The sequence below is a fragment of the Haematobia irritans genome, chromosome 2 (genome assembly GCF_050003625.1).
Source record: "Haematobia irritans isolate KBUSLIRL chromosome 2, ASM5000362v1, whole genome shotgun sequence".
NCBI lineage: Eukaryota > Metazoa > Arthropoda > Insecta > Diptera > Muscidae > Haematobia > Haematobia irritans.
In genome coordinates, this window is record NC_134398.1 from 202,871,631 (window position 1) to 202,897,476 (window position 25,846).

General features: G+C 25.6%; 3 protein-coding genes across 3 annotated transcripts; all 3 read right to left on the reverse strand.

Annotated features, from left to right (window-relative positions):
• Positions 1-733: 733 nt before the first annotated feature.
• On the reverse strand, positions 734-10,964 carry LOC142226942 (UPAR/Ly6 domain-containing protein bero-like). The gene is made up of 3 exons (XM_075297204.1): positions 10,793-10,964; positions 10,536-10,718; positions 734-1,075 (listed from the first exon to the last, which is right to left on the reverse strand). The coding sequence occupies exons 1-3, from the start codon at positions 10,848-10,850 to the stop codon at positions 864-866; spliced, it is 453 nt and encodes a 150-aa protein (XP_075153319.1). The 5' UTR covers positions 10,851-10,964; the 3' UTR covers positions 734-863.
• A 5,116-nt stretch (positions 10,965-16,080) lies between these two features.
• On the reverse strand, positions 16,081-17,289 carry LOC142224716 (UPAR/Ly6 domain-containing protein CG9338-like). Its single transcript, XM_075294503.1, has 3 exons — positions 17,152-17,289; positions 16,892-17,074; positions 16,081-16,479 (listed from the first exon to the last, which is right to left on the reverse strand). The coding sequence occupies exons 1-3, from the start codon at positions 17,207-17,209 to the stop codon at positions 16,268-16,270; spliced, it is 453 nt and encodes a 150-aa protein (XP_075150618.1). The 5' UTR covers positions 17,210-17,289; the 3' UTR covers positions 16,081-16,267.
• A 4,359-nt stretch (positions 17,290-21,648) lies between these two features.
• On the reverse strand, positions 21,649-24,985 carry LOC142224718 (UPAR/Ly6 domain-containing protein CG9338-like). Its single transcript, XM_075294505.1, has 3 exons — positions 24,828-24,985; positions 23,140-23,322; positions 21,649-21,919 (listed from the first exon to the last, which is right to left on the reverse strand). The coding sequence occupies exons 1-3, from the start codon at positions 24,883-24,885 to the stop codon at positions 21,714-21,716; spliced, it is 447 nt and encodes a 148-aa protein (XP_075150620.1). The 5' UTR covers positions 24,886-24,985; the 3' UTR covers positions 21,649-21,713.
• Positions 24,986-25,846: the final 861 nt, after the last annotated feature.

A 25,846-nucleotide genomic window follows, 5' to 3' on the forward strand; every position in this document is an offset into this window, starting at 1 on the left:
ATTACGCTTCCTTAAAGTTTAGGTTGCGTAAACTTTAATATTACGTAAATATTTTTTTTCTATGTAAGCACATTTTTGAAAAAAATGTGAACGGTACACTAACCACATAGTTATTTATGGTATATAAATTTCAAAAAAAAATTTACAAATTTCCAACATCGAAAAATTCCAAATATAGCAATTTTTGGGGAATTTTACGTTTAAGGTCTCAAACATATTTGGTGGTATTTTCTTATATGTCTACTTAACCAAAGAAAGCAGAGTGGCATCTCTATTAATTTGTATTTCCTGATGAGAGATGACGTGTATGAGTAAATGAGAGAGAGCGTTGCTCTCAGTTGAGGGAAACATTCAATGACGAAATATGGCAAGCTTATATTGTACTTTGCAATATTAGCTTTTGGATTTAACAGTAAATATTTATCTATTAGATAAATATAAATGTCAACAACAGGAAGCTGTAAGCTATGCCATGGTATTGCAAACAGTTATTCCGGTTTAAAATTTCAAATAGAAAATTAAGAGGTTCTTGAAACGTAAGGGAAATGAAACATATTTTTTTGTCAATAGGATACCAAACAAATATGTAAATAATTGTTGGGATATAATTTAATGAGTTTTCGGGACGAAATTTATAATCGAAATTTTTATTTTAATTCACTTAATTAAATTAATTATTAAAATATCTAGCCGCTTCGCTTTAGTAGAAGCTAATTTAAGAAAACAAAAAAAATATCTTTTTCCACTTTTTTATTAAACAAAAAAAATTAAAAATATATTAAAGAGGAAAAATAATCAATAAATTTGCAATTTATATAAAAAAAAAAAAAATACTTTTAAAATGTCTGTAACAAATTTTCATCTTAAGAGAAGATGCGAGCCATTCCAAAGAAAAGCACAATAGCAACCACTGCAGGAGTTAGAGATGATGATGCATTACACAAATCACCGGAACAAACATCACAGGAGGATTGTTTCACAGCGATATTTGTGGGATCAATTTGACATCCGGTTTCGGTGCGGCCAATATCACCAAAGTAGCATGAACGTTGAATATGGCTGACACCGCCATAGGCTGAAAAAAAAAAAAAACGAAAACATGTGTGAAATTTATGAAGTTGAGTCACATTTTAATGAAGTTTTATAAAGGTGAGATATGTAGCTAATTTTTCTACCAGAAATATTTAATTGACATTCTTTTGTTAATTAGGGGGTTTTTCAGAAGGCCCATAATAAAATGTCCCATGTATACGTCTGTAGAGTGTCATTGACTTATGAATTATTTTACTCAATTAAAACCATATCCATATATACGATGCGGTTAGAACATAAGTTTTTTAGAAAAAACTTTAAGATCTTTCAAACTAACAAATATGAATGAAGATTTGAACTTTGTACATCATTAAAATTTTGCAGAACTAAAAAATTTCTTTATTTATTTTTTTAACAAACATAATTGAGCTCCTATCATTAAATCACTTAGTTGAAATTATTTGGTTTTTATTACTCGTAGTATTTAAGTAATATGATAGGTACCTATTATAAATTTCTATATGGGTTCACATACATCAACTATGAAAGTAAATAAAATTAAATCCACTATGCTATCATCTTCAGGCTACAGTGCACGATAGAAATAAAATGTTGCCAAAATTTATTACAGAAATACAATTTTTACAAAATTTACTATAGCAATAAAATGTTGACAACATTTTTTATAGAAATAAAATTTATCTTTTCCTCTGTTGGCTAAGCTACATTTGTAGGTTAGTCAATGCATGGTTCTAAGCTGAAATCAAAAACAACAATAATGAAATAAAATTTTGACAAAATTTTCTGCCGAAAAAATGTTGACAAAATTTTCTACAAAAAAAAAAAAAAAATGAGAACATTTTTTACAGATATACTGACAAACTTTTCTACTGAAATAAAATTTGAGTTTCTCTATAAAAATTAAACATTGAATTTTATAATTTTGATAAAATAAAATTTTAATGACTTTGTCTATGAAAATAAAATTTTGAAATTTATAATTTTTTATGGAAATACAATTTTGCAAAAAATTTCTATAGAAGTAAAATTGTGACAAGATTTTTTTTAGAAGTGAAATTTTGTCAAAAATTTTCTACAGAAACAAAATTTTCTATAGAAATAAAATTTTGACCAAATTTTCTATGGAAATAAAATTTTGAAAAAATTTTCTATAAAAATAAAATTTTTACAACATTTTCTATAAAAATAAAATTCTATAGAAATAAAATTTTGAAAAACAAAAATTTTTGATAAAATTTTTATCGAAAATGAAATAAAATTTTGACAAAATTATTAAATTAAAATTTGACAACATTTTCAGCCGAAGTAAAATTTTGGCAAAATTTTCAATAGAAATAAAATTTTGATAAATTTTTCTATGAAAACAAAGTTTTGAAAAAAAAAATCGACAGAAATAAAGTTTTTCCTATATTTTCTATAGAAATAAAATTTTGACAAAATTTTCGATATTTTCTATAGAAATAAAAGTTTGACAAAATTTTCTATAGAAATAAAATTACGAAAAACAAAAATTTTTGATAAAATTTTTATCGAAATAAAATTTCCTACAGAAATAAAATTTTTGCAAAATTATAAAATTTTTGTATGGAATTTGGTAAATTTTTTGATAGAAAAATATTCTATAGAAATTAAAATTTGACAACATTTTCAGCCGAAGTAAAATTTTGGCAAAATTTTCAATAGAAATAAAATTTTGATAAATTTTTCTATGAAAACAAAGTTTTGAAAAAAAACAAAAAAAAATTCTACAGAAATAAAGTTTTGACAAAATGTTCTATATTTTCTATAGAAATAAAATTTTCGATATTTTCTATGAAATAAAAGTTTGACAAAATTTTCTATAGAAATAAAATTTTGACAAACTAAAATTTTTGATAAAATTTTTGTCGAAATAAAATTTCCTACAGAAATAAAGTTTGGACAAATTTTTCTATATTTTCTATAGAAATAAAATTTTGACAAAATTTTCGATATTTTTTTCTTTAGAAATAAAATGTTGACAAAATTCTTTACCGAAATAAAATTTTTATAAATCCTTATTTGAAAATAAAATTTTGAAAAAAATTCTATAGAGATAAAATTTTTACAAAATTGTCTATAGAATTAAATTTTCCACAGAAATAAAATCTTGACAAAATTTTCTATTTAAATTTCTGACAAAATTTTCTATAGAAATAAAATTTTGACAAAAATTTCCATAGAATTAAAATTTTGGTAAAATTTTCTACAGAAATAAAATGTTGACAAAATTTTCTATATAAATTTCTGACAAAATTTTCTACGGAAATTAAATTTTGGCAAAATTTTCTATAGAAATAAAATGTTGACAACATTTTCTATAGAAATACAATTTTGACAAAATGTTCAACATATATAAAATTTTCTATGGAAATAAGATAACATAAATAAAATTTTTTTGTGAGGTAGGGTTTTGGTAAGATTTTCTTCAAATTTTAGTAGATTATTTTTGACACGAATGGCAACTGAGATTGTGATCTGGCTTGCTTAGATACGTAGTGATACCGTACTGGTTAACTTCCTTCTTATCACAGAGTTTTGCCCGATTCCATATTTAGCTGAATGACAAGGAACGTTGTAGCCGACTCCGAGTGTTGGTGTAATCACTTAGAGAAGATTTTAAACACCCAGAAATGTCCCCAGAAGGACTGAGAACTGTTAAAAAAACTTTAAAGTAAACATCGACGTTTGGACAAAGAAAAACAATTTATATCAGGAAAATTTGCCTTAGTTCGATGACATAAGACTTGAACGGAGGAACGCCCCTTTCCAAAATTTGTGTCCTAAATTTAATAAAAAAATTTTAAAATAATGTTTATGAGCTTTCTTTTGATTAAAATTTCATTAATTTAAACAAATTTCAAATTTGTTCCTAATATTTTGTAATGACGTAAATATTTTTCAAGTTAGCCTGATACCGAAACAGGCAATTGACGTCCAAATGCATTATATCTAAAAATAATCTAACATAAGATTAAGGGACTTGTAAGTTATATGAAAAGATGATGTACAGTGGGAGAAGAGATGATTCAATTTGTAAGAGGAAAATTCCCAAATGTTTTCTCCATAAGGAGTTAGCATAAAGGGCCCAAAATTGAGTTATCTCTCCCAGCCATATCTATACTAAAGGCTGTGGAAAGGTTCATTCGCCCGAACCGAAACATGTACAGTCCAGGCGTGTATAGATTTGTATCTGGCGTTCTCTTTTCAATGGCTATTAACCATGTTCCTTAATCTATATCTGTCCAAAAAGCTCGAAAAATAATTGTAAATATTTGTTTCAGTGTAGGATTTTATAAGTTAGTGTTTAGGTTTGTAACACCTAGAATGAGACGAGATATACACATGGTATCCTTGGCAAATATGTATCAGTTTCAGATTTGATTTAGCGATGTCTGTATGTATGTGAACACATTTTTGTAAATTTAATATGGTAACAATCGACTTGAAATTTCTTATAAGTATGCATTTTGGTCAGAATCGATACCTATTAATTTTAGAAGACATCGATTCAGATTTAGATATTACTCCCGAAAATATACCCCTTGCGACTTTAGTATTTTCTTACTTTTTATACCCTCCACCATAGGATGGGGGTATATTAACTTTGTCATTCAGTTTGTAACACATCGAAATATTGCTCTAAGACCCCATAAAGTATATATATTCTGGGTCGTGGTGAAATTCTGAGTCGATCTGAGCATGTCCGTCCGTCTGTTGAAATCACGCTAACTTCCGAACGAAACAAGCTATCGACTTGAAACTTGGCACAAGTAGTTATTATTGATGTAGGTCGGATGGTATTGCAAATGGGCCATATCGGTCCACTTTTACGTATAGCCCCCATATAAACCGATCCCCAGATTTGACCTTCGGAGCCTCTTAGAGGAGCAAAATTCATCCGATCGGGTTGAAATTTGTTACTTGGTGTTAGTATATGGTCTCTAACAACCGTGCAAAAATTGGTCCATATCGGTCCATAATTATATATAGCCCCCATATAAACCGATCCCCAGATTTGACCTCCGGAGCGTCTTAGAGGAGCAAAATTCATCCGATCCGGTTCAAATTTGGTACATAGTGTAAGTATATAGTCTCTAACAACCATGCCAAAATTGGTCCGTATCGGTCCATAATTATATATAGCCCCAATATAAACCGATACCCAGATTTGACCTCCGGAGACTCTTAGAGGAGCAAAATTCATCCGATCTGGTTGAAATTTGGTACTTGGTGTTAGTATATGGTATCTAACAACTATGCAAAAAGTGGTCCACATCGGTCAATAATTATATATAGCCCCCATATAGAACGGTCTCTCCCGAGTTGGCTTGCGGAGCCTCTAGGAGACCGATCCCCCGATTTGGTTTTCGGAGCCTCTAAAAGAAGCAAATTTCATCCGATCCAGTTGAAATTTGGTACTTGGTGTTAGTATATGGTATCTAACAACTATGCAAAAAGTGGTCCACATCGGTCAATAATTATATATAGCCCCCATATAGAACGGTCTCTCCCGAGTTGGCTTGCGGAGCCTCTAGGAGAAGCAAATTTCATCCGATCCGGGTACATGGTGTTGGTATATGGCCTCAAACACCCATGCAAAAATTGGTCGAAATCGGTCCATAACTATATATAGCCCCCATATAAACCGATCCCCAGATTTGACCTCCGGTGCCTTTTGGAGAAGCAAAATTCATCCGATCTGGTAGGAATTTGGTACGTGGTGGTAGTATATGATATTTAACAACCATGCCAAAAGTGGTCCATATCAGTCCATAATTATATATAGCCCCTATATAAACCGATCCCGAGATTTGGTTTTGGAGCCTCTTGGAGGAGCAAATTTCATCGGAATCAGTTGAAATTTGGTAGATTCTGCTAGTTAATAACCATGCCTTACTAGGTCCATATCGGTCTATAGTTATATATAGCCCTCAGATAAATCGATCCCCAATCACACAAAAATTGGTCCATATCAAGTTCATAATTGTATATAGCCCACATATAAGCGACTCCATGTTTCAATTCTGGCTCTCTACGTACCGTGCAAAAGTCCATATGGATTCGTAATTATTTGTAGACTTACCTATACATACCTTTTTTGTCTAATATATACCACGTATGGACTAACTAACAATTTAGAAAACGATGCTAAGAAGTTTTAAGATACCACAACCCAATTAATTCGATTGTGGATGACAGTCTTTCGTAGAAGTTTCTACGCAATCCATGGTGGAGGGTACATAAGATTCGGCCTGGCCGAACTTACGGCCGTATATACTTGTTTAGTATATTTTTGTTTTGAGGTATCATCTTTGCGATGTTTTAATTTCCTATTCATGTTTTGAATTTAATTTACGTGCGCTCATTTGGAGTAAATAGCCTCTTTTTGTTTTTTTGAGGCAAATCAAAAGCAACCCTTCACATTTTATTTTGAATTTTTATTTAGTATTCCCGAAGCATTTCAATAAAATTAAACAAAAACTTGTTATGTTTTGTTTCTAAACTCTTTCACATGATCACCAAAGACACTCCCCATATTTGATTTGAGCTCAAATGAAATATTTCAATGGATATGATGAGAATGTAAATTAATTGTGGCCCCATTGACGTATTATTATAATTGGATTTATATCTCATTAATTCATATAAAAAGAAGAATTTCTTTAACGTCTATAACATAAAAAAAAACAAAAACCAAAAAAAGTTTTTTGAATTGTAGTGAATGATGCAAGGCATATTTGAAGTTTAAGGTTACACAAAGTTCATAGCAAAAAAAAAAAAAAACTCAAAATGCTCCAAGAAATTTCTTTGCCATTTGCATGCGTTTACCCCATACCCTGTCTATCATATTTATCCATTTCACGTCTTTATATATAAATAAAAACAAACCAAAAAAAAAAAAAAACAACATCAAAACAAAAACCAGAATATAAACAAAACTGACATCACCATAAGCTAACGATTTTTGAATTAATAAAAATATTACAGTGCGTTGCAAAAGATGGTTACATTCTAGAAAAAAAATGTGCGGCTCTATACACAGATCTTTACAAAAACCTGTTTTAAGCAATTATCGTTTATTTGATGGGGAGACATATAAAAAGTTGGGATTAGAAGAAAACACAAAAAAATATTTTTCTTATAAACGAAAATGAATTTTTAAATTGCGTTTTTGATTTTAGCGAAATTTAACAAGGGCGTTATACCAAAAATTAATTGCGTTATATTTTTGATCTAATGTAAGAGTCTGGCATTAAAGCCATACACTGAAAAAAATGTTTGTATCATAGTAAGTCCAAAGATTTCCTGTCCTCAAAAAACGAATACGATTCGTTTGCTTAGCATAGAAGATGCAATTCTCTGATATAAAGTTTTTTTTTACTTATTCTATAGAAATAAAATTTTGACAAATTTTTATATAGAAATAACATTTCGACAAAATTTTCTAAAGAAATAAATTTTTAAAAAAAAATCTAAAGAAATAAAATTTTGACAAAATTTCCTAACGTCGATAAACTTTTAAATGAATTCATTTTATGGTTAAGTGATTCGACTTACCTATACCTATCTATACATGAACGAAGCCCTACACTGAAAAAATTGTATAGTAAGGTCAAAGATTTCATGCCCTTAAAAATGAATGCGATGTTTGCTTAGCATAGAAGATGCAATTCTCTGATATAAAGTTTTTTTCTTATTCTATAGAAATACCATTTTGACAGTTTTTCCTATAGAAATAAAATCTTGACGAAAATTTTTAAAGAAATAAAATTTTAACAAAATTTACTATAGAAATGAAATTTTTACAAAATTTTCTATAGAAAAAAAAATTTGAAAAAATTTTCTAAAGAAATAAAATTTTGACAAAATTTCCTAAAGGCCATAAACTTTTAAATGAAATCGTTTTGTCTTTAGAGTTAAGTGACTCGACTTAAAAATACGTATCTATACATGAAAGAAAATTTTGTTTAACTTTAGGTTAACTTAATAATTCAAAAAAAAATTTTTTCAAAATTAATTTAATCGTAATTAAATTTGCGAATATGCGTTCAAAAATTTGGACATATTTTGTTTCTTTAGCTTGGGATCATTACCAAAATCTTTAGTCTCAAGGCAAAATCTTTGGAACCGGCCAACCTTTTTTTCAGTGTAATCTTTTATTATAAAGTAAATTTTTAAACAATTTTCGTGGATCGGAAAATTTTAGCCTTCTGGCCAAAGGGCCGGTATCTCTAAAATAAAAACATTTTATAGGGAGCTATCCAGATTTATATATAGGCTCTTTTAAATTAATAATACATGGAGAAAAGTATTGACATAATATTTACTTAATATTGAGGATAAAGAAATTTTAACTAATAATTAAAAGTTCATACAAACAAAAAAAAATTTCTGTAATTAATTTTTTTAATGAAATTAATAAATTAATTGATTTAATTAACAGATAAATTGGTACTATGAATTTTTGTGATTGATTTTTGTTTTAATTAAAAAATTTTTTTGAATCAATTTAATTTTTTAATTTTTTTATACCCTTCACCACTACTGTGGTACTGGGTATAAAAAGTTTGTGCATTTGTATGTAATGCCAAGAATGAAAGGTCTGAGACCCATCGTTTAGTATACCGATCGTCTTAGAATCGAATTTTGAGTCGATTTAGCGATGTCCGTCTGTCTGTCTGTCCGTCCGTCCGTTTGTTCATGTATTTTTGTGTGCAAAGTACAGGTCACAGTTTAAGTCCGATCGTTCTCAAATTTGGCATAGGGTCGTTTTTTGGGATATATACAATCGCTATTGATTTTGGAAAAAATCGGTTCAGATTTAGATATAGCTGCCATATATATTTATCCCCGATCTGGTCATAATTGGCGTGTTTATCAACCGATGTTCTTAAAATTCCTTACATCCGAAACATATTTTATAAGCCTCGAAAAGCTTGCAAAATATCAGCCAAATCGGTTCAAGTTTAGATATAGCTCCCATATATATATCTGTCGACCGATATGCACACTACGAGAAATGGATCAACCACATAAGTCCACCGTAGTTCAAAATTTCTACCGAAATAAAATCTTGACATCGTTTTCTATAGAAATAAAATGTTGACAACATTTTCTAAAGAAATAAAACTTTGACAATATCTTATACAGAAATAAAATTCCTGTAGAGAGGCAGTACAATTGACATTTTAGTGCCAAATTTGGTCGAAATCAGCTCAGATTTAGTCAAAACCCCCATACACAAAAAATGCTGATTCAATCACGAAAATAAATGATTCAATTAATTTTTTAAATGAAATATCTTCAATCACAGAACTGATAGTATAAATTAAAAAATTAATTGAAAGTCAATTAAAAAATTAATTCATTAATTTAAAAACCAATTGATACTATAAATTTGTGTGATTGATTTTTATTTCAATTAAAAAATTTGTTGAATCAATTAATGTTCGAGGAGTTATTCTTTAGTAGATTTATTATAATTTACCACAATTGGCCTTTAAGGCTTCAAATTACAAATAAAGATAATAATAATAATAATGTTTTAATTGAATATTTTTTAAAACTTTAATTGTAAAAATTTTGGTGATTTTTTTCTGCGATTTTCTTGATTTTTTTTCTGTGTATATATAATTTTCCGTTATTGGCCAAAATGGTCATATTTCAATCACGAAAAAATTTTTTTAATTGAAATGTCTTCAATCACAAAAATTATAGTGTCAATCACAGTTCTAATTGGGCATTAAAAATACTTGATTTCATGAGAAAATTTCAATTATTTTTTTAATTGATTCAATTAATAATGTAATTAATGTTGATTGCAAAACAACATAATTTACTTTAACAATTAAAAAAAATTGTGAAATAATTTTTCTTTAATTTTTTGAAAAATATTTACTTATTTTTGGTGATATCGGCGTGATGTCAGCGTTTGTAATACTGTTTAGTTTTTAGTTGTCTAAAAACAACCAAAAATTTATTTTTTTTTGTCAGTGGAGTTTTTTGTTTTTCCTTTTTAATTAGTAACAAATTTTTCCCGAGTACACAAAATCAACAAACAGTCTACCTGGCCCTCAAATGAATTTGTAAAAAAATATGCGAAAAAGATACTGAATTGAAACGTAATAATCTTGACCAAAAAAAGTGATGTCATTTCCTCAATAGCAGTGTTAGGATTTTTTTTTCGTTGAGATTTACTTTGAACAGAAAACAAGTAAGACAGTCAGTCACCCTTGATTGCATTGGGCTTGTGGCTATTCCAACTATGAGAGTTTATTTCAATACTATACACTTGCCTCATAAAATATCCAGTATTATGGCATTTTCAATTTTTTTCTATTGCCAAATATTTGGCTATTGGTCACACACTAGAGAAACACAATGAAAAAAACAAACACACACCCACACTCACACATATCTACACTTTTACAATGGGATAAAATTTCGCCTCGTTGACTTACTTGATTCCAATTTTTGTTTCATGCAACCAGTGGCATTGACACGACGTCCTGATATCAAATTGAAAAGGAATATGGGAGCATTAACACGGCTACAATCGACTTTCATGTTGTCATTACTCTCAAAATGTTCACCGCATTTTGGATCTTGCAAAGAGGAGCACTGATAGCAATGTAGAGCAAATGCTAAAAAAAACAACGTATAAAAAATTATAAATTTATATTCACAGCTAAAAAATATTACGATTTTTAAAACATACCGGAATTAGCCAAGGCAATGAAAAGGGCTACAGCTAAAAGATATTTGCTTGAAGACATCTTAACTTGTGGTTATTTTATTTTTGAATGCTTTAATGAAATCAAAATTTTCTTATTCAGTACCTCCTACGATCTTCGATTGATGATCACAACAGACTGCCCTCCAGCAAATATTCTTGTCTGTATTGTTTGAATGGCTAATATCTTTAGTTGTTTGAGAGATTCTATATCTCTCATGCACACCAACATCCCATGTATAGAGAGAGAGAGAGAGAGAGTAAACCAGAGCAAGAGAATAACCAGTTTGAGTAGATTTTGGTCATTTTGAGTGCGTATATGTGTGTATATAAATATATTTAATTATTATAATTAGTTTTTACACTGAGAAAAACTTAAAATATCACTAAATTAAAATTTATTAAAATTAATTTAAACTAAATTTAATTTTATTTAATTTAGTTTAAATTAATGTCTAAACTAAAATAAATTATTGCAATGATTAATAAATGGATATGGCGTGTAAATCTACTCAATTCCACTAGAAGCCAGCTCTTACTCTTCTTTCTTTTTATTTCAGCTCCATTCGTGAACACGGTAATTTTTAATAATTATGACATAATTCAATTCAAGTAGGAAATTATTGCTGGAAATTTTAGTTACCAGCTATACCAGTCATAATTATAACCATAGATGATAACATTTTCCATAGATGAAATTTGCCGAATGTTTCTTTATAGAGATGGAAATTTTCGAAATTCACCATGGAAACAAAATTTTTATAAAAATTTTCTATAGAAACAAAAGTTTTATAAAAATTTTCTATAGAAATAAAATTTTGACAAAATTTTCTATATAAATAAAATTTTGAAAAAGTTTTCTATAGAAATAAAATTTTGAGAAAATTTTCTATAGAAATAAAACTTTGAAAAAATTTTCTATAGAAATAACATTTTGAAAAATTTTCTATAGAAATAAAGTTTTGAGAAGATTTTCTATAGAAATCAAGTTTTGGGAAAATTTTCTATAGAAATATAATTTTAGAAAAATTTTCTATAGAAATAAAATTTTAGGAAAATTTTGTATAGAAATCGAATTTTGACAAAATTTTCCATAGAAATAAAATTTTGATAAAAACTTCCGATAGAAATAAAGTTTTAAAAAAATGTTCTATACAAATAAAATTTTGATAAAAACTTCTGATGGAAATACAATTTTGACGAAATATTCCATAGAAATAAAATTTTTACAAAATTTTCTATAAAAATAAAATTTTTACAAAATTTTCTATAGAAATAAAGGTTTGGGAAAATTTTCGATATACATAAAATTTCAACAAAATCTTCTATAGAAATAAAATTTTGGCAGAGTTTTCGATAGAAATAAAATTTTTAAAAATTTTCTATAAAAAAAGAATTTTGACAAAATTATCTATAGAAATAAAACTTTAATAAAATTTTCTATAGAAAGTAGTATTTGATAAAAACTTCTGATAGAAATAAAAGTTTGACGAAATTTTCCATAGAAATAAATTTTTGACCAAATACTCGATAGAAATAAAAATAACATTTTTACAAAATTTTCTGTAGAAAAAAAGTTTTGAGAAAATTTTATATATAGAAATAAAATTTTGACAAAATTTTCTATAAGATTAAAATTTTTACAAAATTTTCTATAAGATTAAAATTTTCACAAAAATTTTTATATAAATAAAATGTTGACAAAATTTTCTATAGAAATAAAATTTTGACAAAAATTTTGTATAAGAATAAAATTTTGATAACATTTTCTATAGAAATAAAATTTTGACAAAATTTTCTATAAGATTAAAATTTTGAAAAATTTTCTATAGAAATAAAGTTTTGAGAAGATTTTCTATAGAAATAAAATCTTGGGAAAATTTTCTATAGAAATAAAATTTTAGGAAAATTTTCTATAGAAATCGAATTTTGACAAAATTTTCCATAGAAATAAAATTTTGATAAAAACATCCGATAGAAATAAAGTTTTGAAAAAATGTTCTATACAAATAAAATTTTGATAAAAACTTCCGATGGAAATACAATTTTGACGAAATATTCCATAGAAATAAAATTTTTCAAAATTTTCTATAAAAATAAAATTTTTACAAAATTTTCTATAAAAATAAAATTTTTACAAAATTTTCTATAGAAATAAAGTTTTAGGAAAATTTTCGATAAAAATAAAATTTCAACAAATTTTTCTATAGAAATAAAATTTTGGCAGAGTTTTTTCGATAGAAATAAAATTTTCTATAAAAATAAAATTTTTACAAAATTTTCTATAAAAAAAGAATTTTGACACAAATAAAATTTTATATAGAAAGAAATATTTGATAAAAACTTCTGATAGAAATAAAACTTTGACGAACTTTTCCATAGAAATAAAATTGTGACAAAATATTCGATAGAAATAAAATTTTCTATAAAAGTAACATTTTTATAAAATTTTCTGTAGAAATAAAGTTTTGAGAAAATTTTATATATACAAATAAAATTTTGACTTCTATAAGATTAAAATTTTTACAAAATTTTCTATAAGATTAAAATTTTCACAAAAATTTCTATATAAATAAAATGTTGACAAAATTTTCTATAGAAATAAAATTTTGACAAAATTTTTTTATAAGAATAAAATTTTGATAACATTTTCTATAGAAATAAAATTTTGACAAAATTTTCTATAAGATTAAAATTTTGAAAAATTTTCTATAGAAATAAAGTTTTGAGAAGATTTTCTATAGAAATAAAATCTTGGGAAAATTTTCTATAGAAATAAAATTTTAGGAAAATTTTCTATAGAAATCGAAATTTGACAAAATTTTCCATAGAAATAAAATTTTGATAAAAACATCCGATAGAAATAAAGTTTTGAAAAAATGTTCTATACAAATAAAATTTTGATAAAAACTTCCGATGGAAATACAATTTTGACGAAATATTCCATAGAAATAAAATTTTTCAAAATTTTCTATAAAAATAAAATTTTTACAAAATTTTCTATAAAAATAAAATTTTTACAAAATTTTCTATAGAAATAAAGTTTTAGGAAAATTTTCGATAAAAATAAAATTTCAACAAAATTTTCTAAGAAATAAAATTTTGGCAGAGTTTTTTCGATAGAAATAAAATTTTCTATAAAAAAAAAATTTTTACAAAATTTTCTATAAAAAAAGAATTTTGACACAAATAAAATTTTATATAGAAAGAAATATTTGATAAAAACTTCTGATAGAAATAAAACTTTGACGAACTTTTCCATAGAGATAAAATTTTGACAAAATTTTCTATAGAAATAAAATTTTCTATAAAAATAACTTTTTTACAAAATTTTCTGTAGAAATAAAGTTTTGAGAAAATTTTATATAGAAATAAAATTTTGACAAAATTTTCTATAGGAATAAAATTATGACAAAATTTTCTATATAAATAAAAATTCAACAAAATTTTCTATAGAAATAAAATGTTGACAAAATTTTCTATAGAAATAAAATTTTGACAAAATTTTTTATAAGAATAAAATTTTGACAACATTTTCTATAGAAATAATATTTTTACAAAAATTTTCGATAGAAATAAAATTTTTATAAAAATAAAAACTTTATTTCTAAAAATTTAGAAATAAAGTTTTCAGAAAATTTTCTATAGAAATTAAATTTTTACAAAATCTTCTATAGAAATAAAGTTTTTACAAAATCTTCTATAGAAATAAAATTTTTACAAAATTGTTTATAAAAATAAAAAAAAAACATTTTTTATAAGAATAAAATTTTGACTACATTTTCTATAGAAATAATATTTTTAAAAAATTTTCGATAGAAATAAAATTTTTATAAAAATAAAATTTTTAGAAATAAAGTTTTCAGAAAATTTTCTATAGAAATAAAATTTTTACAAAATCTTCTATAGAAATAAAATTTCGATAGAAATAAAAATTTTACAAAATCTTCTATGGAAATAAAATTTTGACAAAATTTTCTATAGAAATAAAATGTTGACAAAATTTTCTATAGAAATAAAATTTTGACAACATTTTCTATAGAAATAATATTTAAAAAAAAAAAAAATTCGATAAAAATAAAATTTTTATAAAAATAAGATTTTTAAAATTAGAGTTTTCAGAAAATTTTCTATAGAAATAAAATTTTGACAAAATCTTCTATAGAAATAAAATTTCGATAAAAATTTTTGATAGAAATACAACTTTTGCAAAATCTTCTATAGAAATAAAATTTGGACAAAATTTTCCAAATTGTTGACAAATTTTCTGTAGAAATATAATTTTGACGTAATTTTCCATAGAAATATAATTTTAACAAAATTTTCGATAGAATTGACATTTTCCATTGAAATAAAAGTTTTGATTTTTTAATGTTGGTATTTTTTTTGGTAAAATGTTCTTCAAATTTCGGTATATTATTTTTGACACGAGTGGTAACCATGAGTGCGGAACGCATCAAACTTTACCTCCACAGAAAAAAATATCACCAAAATATTTCCAATTAAAAAGTTAATTGAAGTTGAAAATGTTTTCAATTAATAAATTAATTGATACAATTAACTTTTTAATCATGATAGAAACATTAAGTTAATTAAGTCAATGATTGAAATTTTTAAAATTTTTAATTAAAAAATTAATTGATACAATTAACTTTTTAATCAAATTCGGAAGACTAATTCAGTTAAAAAAGTGCTGATTTTTTTTTAATTTTTAATTAAAAATGTATTTCAAACAATCATTTGTTAATCCAAATAAAAGCTCTAAGCCAATTCAGAAAGTAATTAAAAATAGTTACCTTTTTTAATGAATAAATTAATTGAGTTTTGCAATCAACATCAATTAAATTTTTAATTGAATCGATTAAAAAATTAATTGAAATTTGCTGAAAAAATCAATTAATTTTTTCTATGCCCAATTTAAACTGTGATTGATACTATCATTTTCGTGATTGAAGACATTTCAATTAAAAAATTAATTGGATCAATTAATTTGGTGATTGAATCAGAAACAACTTTTTTTTGTGTGTCGTTAAGATAGGGTAGGTATAGGGCTTTTGCTAATGCAGCACCTAGAAATTTATTTCAGTCCTTAAATAGTGATAAATAGAGGGGTGTATAGTAGAAATTGATGGCCAACGAAACAAAAACTCTTGGAAAAAATTATGATACAGTGAAATGAAACTAAAGGGAATGCATTGAAGAAAAATTTTAATTTTTTAATTATTTAATAATTTAAGTATCGAAGGAAGGCACTTTAAAATAAAAAAACGACATTGTTTTATTAAATATATTTATTTATTAAAGCTTAAATTAAATTCCAATGGCGGACATGTGATTCGCTGTAAACTAAAAAAATATATATATATACATTGCATATACACATTATAAAGCATTTAATTAGCTTTATAAGCCTATGAAGAACAATTTTTTTTACTAAGATGATTTTCATATAACTTCAATTTAAGACAATAAAAAACTTGAAATAAAAACAATTGTCATGATAGCAACATGAGGCGCCATCGAAGGCGATAAGTTACAATAATCGCTGGTACAAACAATACAATTTCCAAGTTTTAAGCCAGTTCTTTTCGGATCGAGTATACAACCATTGGAGGTGTTATCCATTTCGCCAAAATAACAAGAGCGCAGTATTTGATTACTTTCGCCAATAGCTGAAAGTAAAAAAAAATGCTAAATTAATGAATTATTCCTTAAATATATTTTTGGAAATTTATGCCAATGATGGTGGAGGTATTAATTAAATATTAAATTTTTATTATTTTTTATTCTCAATTTCCTTAAAATGTATGTTTTATTCATTCGAAATAAACCGGCTAAAAAAATACATTTTTTATCAAAATTTAATATACATGCAGTCTTCCCACTGTCATTATTTCTTTTTAAACTCCTTAAACTCATACAAATGTAATGACCTTGTACTACACCACACAATAACCCACGCCTAAAGTTATGCACTAGTTTTTGTTTGTATTTCATACTAAACACATTGTCCATGAATTAGTAAGTAGGCCATTTGTTTTCACATCACATTGAATTCTTAAAAACTGCTAAAAATACACTTACGTGATTCTAAGATTTGTATCATGCAACCGGTGGCATTGAAGCTAGTTCCGATTTTTTTATATGGAATATAGGAGGGTGCCACTTCCTTATCACAATCAACTTTCATATCGTCCTCTGCCATGAATGGTTCACCACAATGTTTATTACCCAAAGATCCGCATTGATAACAATGAATAGCAAAAGCTATAAAGTAGTACAAAGGACATTACTAATAAATAATCGTTTTTTTAAGCATAAAAACAAATATCAACCACACCTACCCTTGATAGCCAAGGTAGCTATAATAGCGAATGCCAAAAGGAATTTAAAATTGGTCATATTTGAAAAAGGAATTATTTTTAAATTATTTCCGTCTATGTAGTTTTAAATTTGTTCACTCTCTATATGACTACAACTTACTGCAGTCCACCAAAGAATGTCAATCTGGTTAAGAAAACATTTACTTTGGGCCAAGAGAGTAAGTGTGTCCTGCATATCTTCCTCCTGCAAGGGGAAATGTCATATCACCATACTTGAGTAGAACTCAAGATACTTGAGTGAAATGAGACGTCATTTCGCCAGACTACACATCATAAATGCATTGTGGAAAACCCCCTTGAGATAGAGAGAACGGAAATAAAAGTTCAATAACTCTAAGCTAAATTTCACTTAGTAAAGATCATGGTGTCATTGACTTAAAACATTTTGTAACAGAAAAATCTTTGAAAATTAAAAAAATGGAAAATTTCTTATCGAGTTGAAATTCTCCAAAAATTTCCTAAAGAGTTAAAATTTTCGGAAAATTTCCTATAAAGATGAAATTTTTGGGAAATTTTCCTATAAAGATGAAATTTTTGGAAAATTTTCCTTAGAGATGAAATTTTCGAAAAACAAAAATTCCTACAGAGATGAAATTTTCGAAAAACAAAAATTCCTACAGAAATTTTCGAAAAATTTCCTATAAAGATGGAATTTTTAGAAAATTTCCTAGAAAGATGAAATTTTGGAAAAATTGAGACAATTTTTCAAAAAAATTCCTATAGTGATGAAATTTTCGAAACATTTTCTATAGAAATTGAATTTTTGAATAATTTCCTATATAGATGAAATTTTCGAAAATTTCCTATATAGATGAAATTTTTGAAAATTTCCTATAGAGATGAAATTTTCAAAAAATTTCCTAAAGATAGGAAATTTTCGAAAAATTTCCTATCGAGATGAAATTTTCGAAAAATTTCCTATCGAGATGAAATTTTCGAAAAATTTCCTATAGAGAGAAAATTTTCGAAAAATTGTCTATAGAGATGAAATTTTCGAAAAATTTTCTATATAGATGTATTTTTTCATAAATTTCCTATAGATATGAAATTTTCAAAAAATTTCCTATAGATATGAAATTTTCAAAAAATTTCCTATAGATATGAAATTTTCGAAAAATTTCCTATAGAGATGAAATTTTCGAAAAATTTCCTGTAGAGATTGAATTTTCGAAAAATTTCCTATAGAGATGAAAGTTTCCTACAGAGATGAAATTTTCGAAAATTTTCCTATATAGATGAAATTTTTGAAAAATTTCCTATAGAGATGAAATTTTCGAGAAATTTCCTATAGAGATGAAATATACTAAGAGATGAAATTTTTGAAAAATTTCCTAGAAAGATGAAATTTTGGAAAAATTGAGATGAATTTTTCGAAAAAAAATCCTATAGAAATGAAATTTTCGAAAAAATTTTCTATAGAAATTAAATTTTCTTATAGAGATGACATTTTCGAGAAATAGATGATGAGATGAAATTTTCGAAAAATTTCCTATAAAGATGGAATTTTTGGAAAATTTCCTAGAAAGATGAAATTTTGGAAAAATTTAGATGAATTTTTCGAAAAAAATCCTATAGAAATGAAATTTTCGAAAAAATTTTCTATAGAAATTAAATTTTCCTATAGAGATGACATTTTCGAGAAATATCCTATAGAGATGAAATTTTTGAAAAATTTTCTAAAGAGATGAAGTTTTCGAAAAATTTCCTATAGAAATTTTCGAAAAATTTCCTATAGATAGGAAATTTTCGAAAAATTCCCTATATAGATGAAATTTTTGAAAATTTTCCTATAGAGATGAAATTTTCGAGAAATTTCCTATAGAGATGAAATTTTCGAGAAATATACTATGGAGATGAAATTTTTGAAAATGTATGAAATTTTCGAAAATTTCCTATAGAGATGAAATTTTCGAAAAAATTTCCTAAAGATAGGAAATTTTCGAAAAATTTCCTATCGAGATGAAATTTTCGAAAAATTTCCTATCGAGATGGAATTTTCGAAAAATTTCCTATAGAGAGAAAATTTTCGAAAAATTGTCTATAGAGATGAAATTTTCGAAAAATTTTCTATATAGATGTATTTTTTCATAAATTTCCTATAGATATGAAATTTTCAAAAAATTTTGCATAGATATGAAATTTTCGAAAAATTTCCTATAGAGAAGAAATTTTCGAAAAATTTCCTGTAGAGATTGAATTTTCTAAAAATTTCCTATAGAGATGAAAGTTTCCTACAGAGATAAAATTTTCGAAAATTTTCCTATATAGATGAAATTTTTGAAAAATTTCCTATGGAGATGAAATTTTCGAGAAATTTCCAATAGAGATGAAATATACTAGGAGATGAAATTTTTGAAAAATTTCCTAGAAAGATGAAATTTTGGAAAAATTGAGATGAATTTTTCGAAAAAAAAATCCTATAGAAATGAAATTTTCGAAAAAATTTTCTATAGAAATTAAATTTTCTTATAGAGATGACATTTTCGAGAAATAGATGAAGAGATGAAATTTTCGAAAAATTTCCTGTAAAGATGGAATTTTTGGAAAATTTCTTAGAAAGATGAAATTTTGGAAAAATTGAGATGAATTTTTCGAAAAAAATCCTATAGAAATTTTCGAAAAAATTTTCTATAGAAATTAAATTTTCCTATAGAGATGACATTTTCGAGAAATATCCTATAGAGATGAAATTTTTGAAAAATTTTCTAAAGAGATGAAATTTTCGAAAAATTTCCTATAGAAATTTTCGAAAAATTTGCTATAGACATCACATTTTCGAAAAATTTCCTATAGAGATAAAATTTTTCAAACATTCATCCATAGGAATTGAGATGAAATTTTCGAAAAAAAAATTTATAGAGATGAAATTTTCGAAAATATTACTATAGAGATTAAATTTTCGATAAATGTTCTATAGAAATGAAATTTTTCAAAAATTTCCAAGAGAGATGAAAGTTTCAAAAACTTCCTATAGAAATGAAAATTTTTACAAATTTCCTATAGACATGAAAATTTTCAAAAATTTCCTATGGAGATGAAATTTTTGAAAAATTTTCTATAAAGATGTATTTTTTCACAAATTTTCTACAGATATGAAATTTTAGAGAAATTTCTTATAGATATGAAATTTTCGAAAAATTTCCTATAGAGATGAAATTTTCGAAAAATTTTCTATAGAGATTGAATTTTCGACAAATTTCCTATAGAGATGAAAGTTTCCTATAGAGATGAAATTTTCGAAAAATTTCCTATAGATAGGAAATTTTTGAAAAATTCCCTATATAGATGAAATTTTTGAAAAATTCCCTATATAGATGAAATTTTTGAAAATTTTTTGAAAATAGAGATGAAATTTTCGAGAAATTTCCTATAGAGATGAAATTTTCGAGAAATATACTATAGAGATGAAATTTTTGAAAAATTTTCTAAGGAGATGAAATTTTCGAAAAATTTCCTATAGAAATTTTCGAAAATTTTCCTATAGAAAATTTCGAAAAATTTCCTATAAAGATGGAATTTTTGGAAAATTTCCTAGAAAGATGAAATTTTGGAAAAATTTTTGAAAAATTTTGTATAGAAATTAAATTTTCCTATAGAGATGACATTTTCGAGAAATATTCTATGGAGATGAAATTTTTGAAAAATTTTCTAAAGATATGAAATTTTCGAAAAATTTCCTATATAAATTTTCTAAAAATTTGCTATAGAAATCAAATTTTCGAAAAATTTCTTATAGAGATAAAATTTTTCACACATTCATCTATAGGAATAGAGATGAAATTTTCGAAAAATTTTCTATAGAGATGAAATTTTTGTAAAATTTCCTATAGAGATGAAATTTTTCACAAATTTCCAATAGATTGAAAGTTTCAAAAATTTCCTATAGAAATGAAATTTTTAGTTTTCCAAAGAGATGAAATTTTGCAATACTTCAATCAATACTTTCAATAATTGCCTCTAGGGATGATTTTTTTTTGAAAATTTCCTATAGAAACGAGTTTTGTCAAAATTTCCTAATGAGGATTTTTTTTTTAATTTCCTCTTAAGATGAATTTTCGAAAATTTCAGATACAAATGCAATTTTTCGAAAATTTTATATGGAGATTTTCTATTGAGATGAAATCTAGCAAAACTTTTCTATAGAGATCAAATTTTTCTCAAAGTTTCGTAAATTTTCGTATATAGATAAAAATTTTAGCAATATCCTATAAAGACATCGTTTTGCAAAAATTTCCTGTAGCGAGGAAATTTTTTTCTAGAGATAATTTTTTCGAAAATTCTCAATAAATTGTGTTTGCTTTTTTGAAAATGCCCTAAAAGTGGAACTCTTCAAAAATTTTATAAGATGACCAGAAATGGTAATGAACACATTTTTTTGTTTTTATTTTTATTTCATAAAAAAATAATAAATTACCGAAAAATATGGAATTTCTTAACTTAAAACAAAAAGAATATAAATAAAGGATCTTGCATTCTTTATTTTTCCAACCAATTTATCCTTTTAGATGTTAGCTTCTTCCAAATTAAGAGAAGATGCGAGCCAAAGCAAAGAAGGCGGCAATGCTAAGAATAACGGGAGCCATAGAGGTGGAACCATTGCACAAATTTCCAGTACAAACGTCACAGGACAATTGGGCTCCCAAGTCTTTGGAGTCTACTTTGCAGCCAGTTTCGGTGTGAGCAATATCACCAAAGAAACAGGAACGTGTAATTACGGTGCCAGTTAGTTCTGAAATCGAAAATGAAGCAGATTATGAGATTTCGGAAGGGAAAAGTATAAGAAAATATATTAAGATTGTTGTATTTGGAAATTTTTAAAAAATCGATTTTATGAAATAATAAACAATTAATTTGATAGATCTGCAAGAAATTCATCGTTTAATGGTGATTTAAGTTAGAATTAAATTTAATTGCAATTTTTAGAAAATTTATAGTCACTGTTTTTAGTTAACTTTTTGATAAGATAAATATAATAAACCATGTATTTTTCCTCATTTTTAGCAACGAGGTTTTTATACGGAATATATTACATGTTGTTTACATTTCGAATTAATTTTTTGTTGTTGTTTTATTACTGTTGCCAATTAGTTTAATTAAATAAGAATCTCATAAACTTTATTTAATGTGACCATCATTAAATGCTGTATTAATTACCCCCTTGTATACAATTCCATGATAAAGAGAAATAAGAACGAGCCACTCTCAACAACTTGCTCTCTCATTTTCTTGTCTCATTAAATCTCCACACATAACTCAGTAAAATTGTAAAAACATTTATTGTGGTTAGATACCAGAGATACAGGCACTCTCTCCAGCTTACTCTCAATCACTTGCATTTTCTTATCTCCATAAGTCTCCATTTATAACTCAATAAAATTGTAAAGACATTTATTGTGGTTAGATACTAGAGATACAGGCACTCTCACCAGCTTACTCTCCCATTTTATTGCTTTTATTGTATGGACCTAATATCCAAAGTGATAAATTTGTTCATTGAGTAGTGTTTGTTTATGAAGATCTTGCTAAGAAACATATGTGGACTGACGTAAAGATGGTTATATGGATGAACTGATGGTCTATTTTGGAATTTTGGCGTTATAACCATTTTTTTTCTCTAGTCATATTTTCTTAACCCTCTAATGCCCAATCCCGCCTTTAGGGGCGGGCTTCATTAAATAAGGAAGCTTTTAGTAAAACACCTTAAGACAACAAAAATGAATAAAATAAAAAGAAAACTTAGTAGGACCTGTTCAAGAGCTTCTGCAGCATATACTGAATTTTAACGTATAAATTTTTCTTGATTAGTTTTCTTGCTTTTGTATCGTTAGCATTCAATATTTCATCAACTGACAAAAAAATTGGGACATTAGAGGGTTAATTCGAAATTGTTTAAATGTTATATCTTTTCTTCCTTTTGATTGATTGATAATATTCAATTTGAATACTTACTTGTTTCCATTGTTTGCTTCATGCAACCGGTCGAATTGAGATTGGTGTTGGTGAAATAGGAAATAATAGAGGCTGGAGCAGAAACTTTGCTACAATCCACTTTCATATTCTCTTCTGGCTCAAATTGATCACCGCATTTACTGTTTTCCAATGAAGTGCACATGTAACAGTGGGTAGCGAAGGCTGTGAAATAGATAAGAAAATAAATATAAAAATAAATAAATCACAAAATGTTTAATATAGAGGTGAAAAAGATTAAAATGAATCGATAAGAAAATAACACAAAAAAATTTAAATGCAGTTGGAAAAAATTAAAATAAATTCGATATTTATTATAAAAAATATAAATAAAATAAAAATTAAATTAATTATAATTTTGAGGTTGGTCGATGTTATCATTTCTGTGATTGAAAATTTTAAAATAATAATAATTATATCTGCATTGAAGTTAAAACCTTTTATATATATATTTAATTTTCAACGAAATAGAAAACAATTACATTAAATCAAATGAATTATGAATTTAGTATATAAACATATGTGCGATTTATATTCAAATTTTAGAGACTTAATTTCAAGTTTTATTTAATGAATACATTTTGGATAGAAAAAATTATTACAAAAAAAAAAACAAATGTTTCCCATTAAAAATATTCAGTCAAATGGATAGAAAAAAATTATTAAAAAAACAAAGTTTCCCATTAAAAATATGCAGACAGTAAAAGTATTTTTTAATTCAAATTAGATACAAAAAAAAAATAATATTTACTCAAAAAAAGTGAACCCACGGGTAAGAAAAATGTACGTTAATTTTAGCGAATATTTTCCCAAAAATTTAAGATAATTTTTTAGATATAATTAATGTTTTGCACTTGTTAAAGGAAATTTCGTAGTTTGAAAGAAAAAAATTGGAGTTCAAAATTGCAAAAATATCGTTAGCACCATTCGAAGTTCAAGATGGTCGTATTTGTAGTCATCTTTAGAAATTTTAAGAAATTGTGAACTATACGAATAGGAGTTTAATAATATGTTTCATTTGTGTAAACTTTTTTATATTTGAGAATTAAAATAGTATAGAGTTAAATTGCGCATTAGTGAGTGTATTAATATGTTTAAATAAATATTTAATGAAAACAAAATTAATTTATCACTTTTGAATTAATAATATCAACGAAATAATAACCAACGAAATAAAAAAATACTTTTTTAAATTAATTACGTGAAATCAAATTGTTTATTTTCTCAAATTTGTATGCAATGTGCCATTTGAGTTTTAATTTAAATTATTATTTTTAATGAACAATATTGGTTACAAAAAATGCATTAGAAAGATAATTCTCATTAAAAATATTCTTTTTTTTGTCTTTTTTTTTTAATAAACACTTTGTAAATATATATTTTTTAATTAAAAATAAGTAACAAACAAAATTTTTAATATACAAATGGGGGAAATTTTTTTATTTGGAACAATTAATTAATCCAAATGAGATTGTAATGTAATTAAAATCAACAATAAAATAAATCTGCTTTTGGTTTTTATTATTTATATACAAAAAAGACGTTTTGTTTTCATTAAAAAGGTTTTTTCTCGTTTTTTTTCAACATACACTTTTAAAAAATATTTTGAGTTAAACATTCCTTTATTCAAAAAAAAAAAAAAAAAAATACACACACAAACAAAATCTCACCAGTATTTGCCAATGTTGCCACAATGGCTAAAGCCAACAAGTATTTCATTGAACACATATTTTTTATTTTAATTTAATTAACAACTGCTGTGTTTGTTTTTTGTTTTAGAATTTTTTTTAATCCCAATTTAGTCCTTTGAACGTCTTTTGATCAGCACTGTTTGAAGCCGAATGTTTTCCTATCAGTTTAGCACAAAATGTTTGAGCCTTATCCAGAAGCAGTTTTTGTTGTTTGAGTTTGTTTTCATAGCCTTACACTTTACCCCATAATGATATTGAGTGAGAAAGTGAGAGTAATCAAGTGTGTGTGTCATTGTGTTGTAATCACTGTAATGTGGGGGAGTATTTGCTAAGTTCAAAAACACATGTTCAACGCTGGGGGGGGGGGGGGGGGGGGGGGTTTGTGTGTATCATACATACTGCAAATTCTTTAGGCTTTCTAATGTGAGAGAATTCCACAACGATTTCGTCGACAATATCACAATTAATGAGTTGTGTGAGCATTATTTATTGGTCCAGCTAGAGTACTACACCGTATTTGTTGAAAGCAGCATTTGATGACATAAACCCCATTAGATGAAGCACACATTCCAATGATAGGACAGTGGGTTCTATGGGACTATTCTCGATTTCACAATTTCACTTTTCGAAATTCATGTAATTGGACAACAAATTAAAATTTATTGCAATATAATGGAAATATCAATAATGGACCGAAGAGTACGAATCTTATGTATTTTTTTGTTTTTTTAAAACCAGATTGTAAATATATATTTTTAGAGAATTGAAACGTCTGAGACGAAGATATCTTTGTAAATATTAAACTATTTAAATAAATAACAAAGGAAATATTTATTATCCTTTTTTATCAGAATAGCTGTTCTATACTACGCAAGATACATAACATAACATAAATTTGTAAATAATTTTAGATTTGTTCGAATTTGCTAACCTTGGCACGAACTATGGCCTCCAAACGGTCGAAATTGTGACAAAATTTTCTATAGAAATAAAATTTT

What these genes read in the sequence shown, in the direction of transcription:
- LOC142226942 (XM_075297204.1), bottom strand. Translation starts at nt 10,850, where the DNA reads ATGTCTTCAAGCAAATATCTTTTAGCTGTAGCCCTTTTCATTGCCTTG. An exon ending in CATTGCCTTGGCTAATTCCG is followed by an intron (nt 10,719 to 10,792) that starts GTATGTTTTAAA and finishes TGTTTTTTTTAG; the next exon opens with CATTTGCTCTACATTGCTAT. An exon ending in GAAACAAAAATTGGAATCAA is followed by an intron (nt 1,076 to 10,535) that starts GTAAGTCAACGA and finishes TTTTTTTTTCAG; the next exon opens with CCTATGGCGGTGTCAGCCAT.
- LOC142224716 (XM_075294503.1), bottom strand. Translation starts at nt 17,209, where the DNA reads ATGACCAATTTTAAATTCCTTTTGGCATTCGCTATTATAGCTACCTTG. An exon ending in AGCTACCTTGGCTATCAAGG is followed by an intron (nt 17,075 to 17,151) that starts GTAGGTGTGGTT and finishes ACTACTTTATAG; the next exon opens with CTTTTGCTATTCATTGTTAT. An exon ending in GATACAAATCTTAGAATCAC is followed by an intron (nt 16,480 to 16,891) that starts GTAAGTGTATTT and finishes TTTTACTTTCAG; the next exon opens with CTATTGGCGAAAGTAATCAA.
- LOC142224718 (XM_075294505.1), bottom strand. Translation starts at nt 24,885, where the DNA reads ATGTGTTCAATGAAATACTTGTTGGCTTTAGCCATTGTGGCAACATTG. An exon ending in GGCAACATTGGCAAATACTG is followed by an intron (nt 23,323 to 24,827) that starts GTGAGATTTTGT and finishes TCTATTTCACAG; the next exon opens with CCTTCGCTACCCACTGTTAC. An exon ending in GAAGCAAACAATGGAAACAA is followed by an intron (nt 21,920 to 23,139) that starts GTAAGTATTCAA and finishes TTTCGATTTCAG; the next exon opens with AACTAACTGGCACCGTAATT.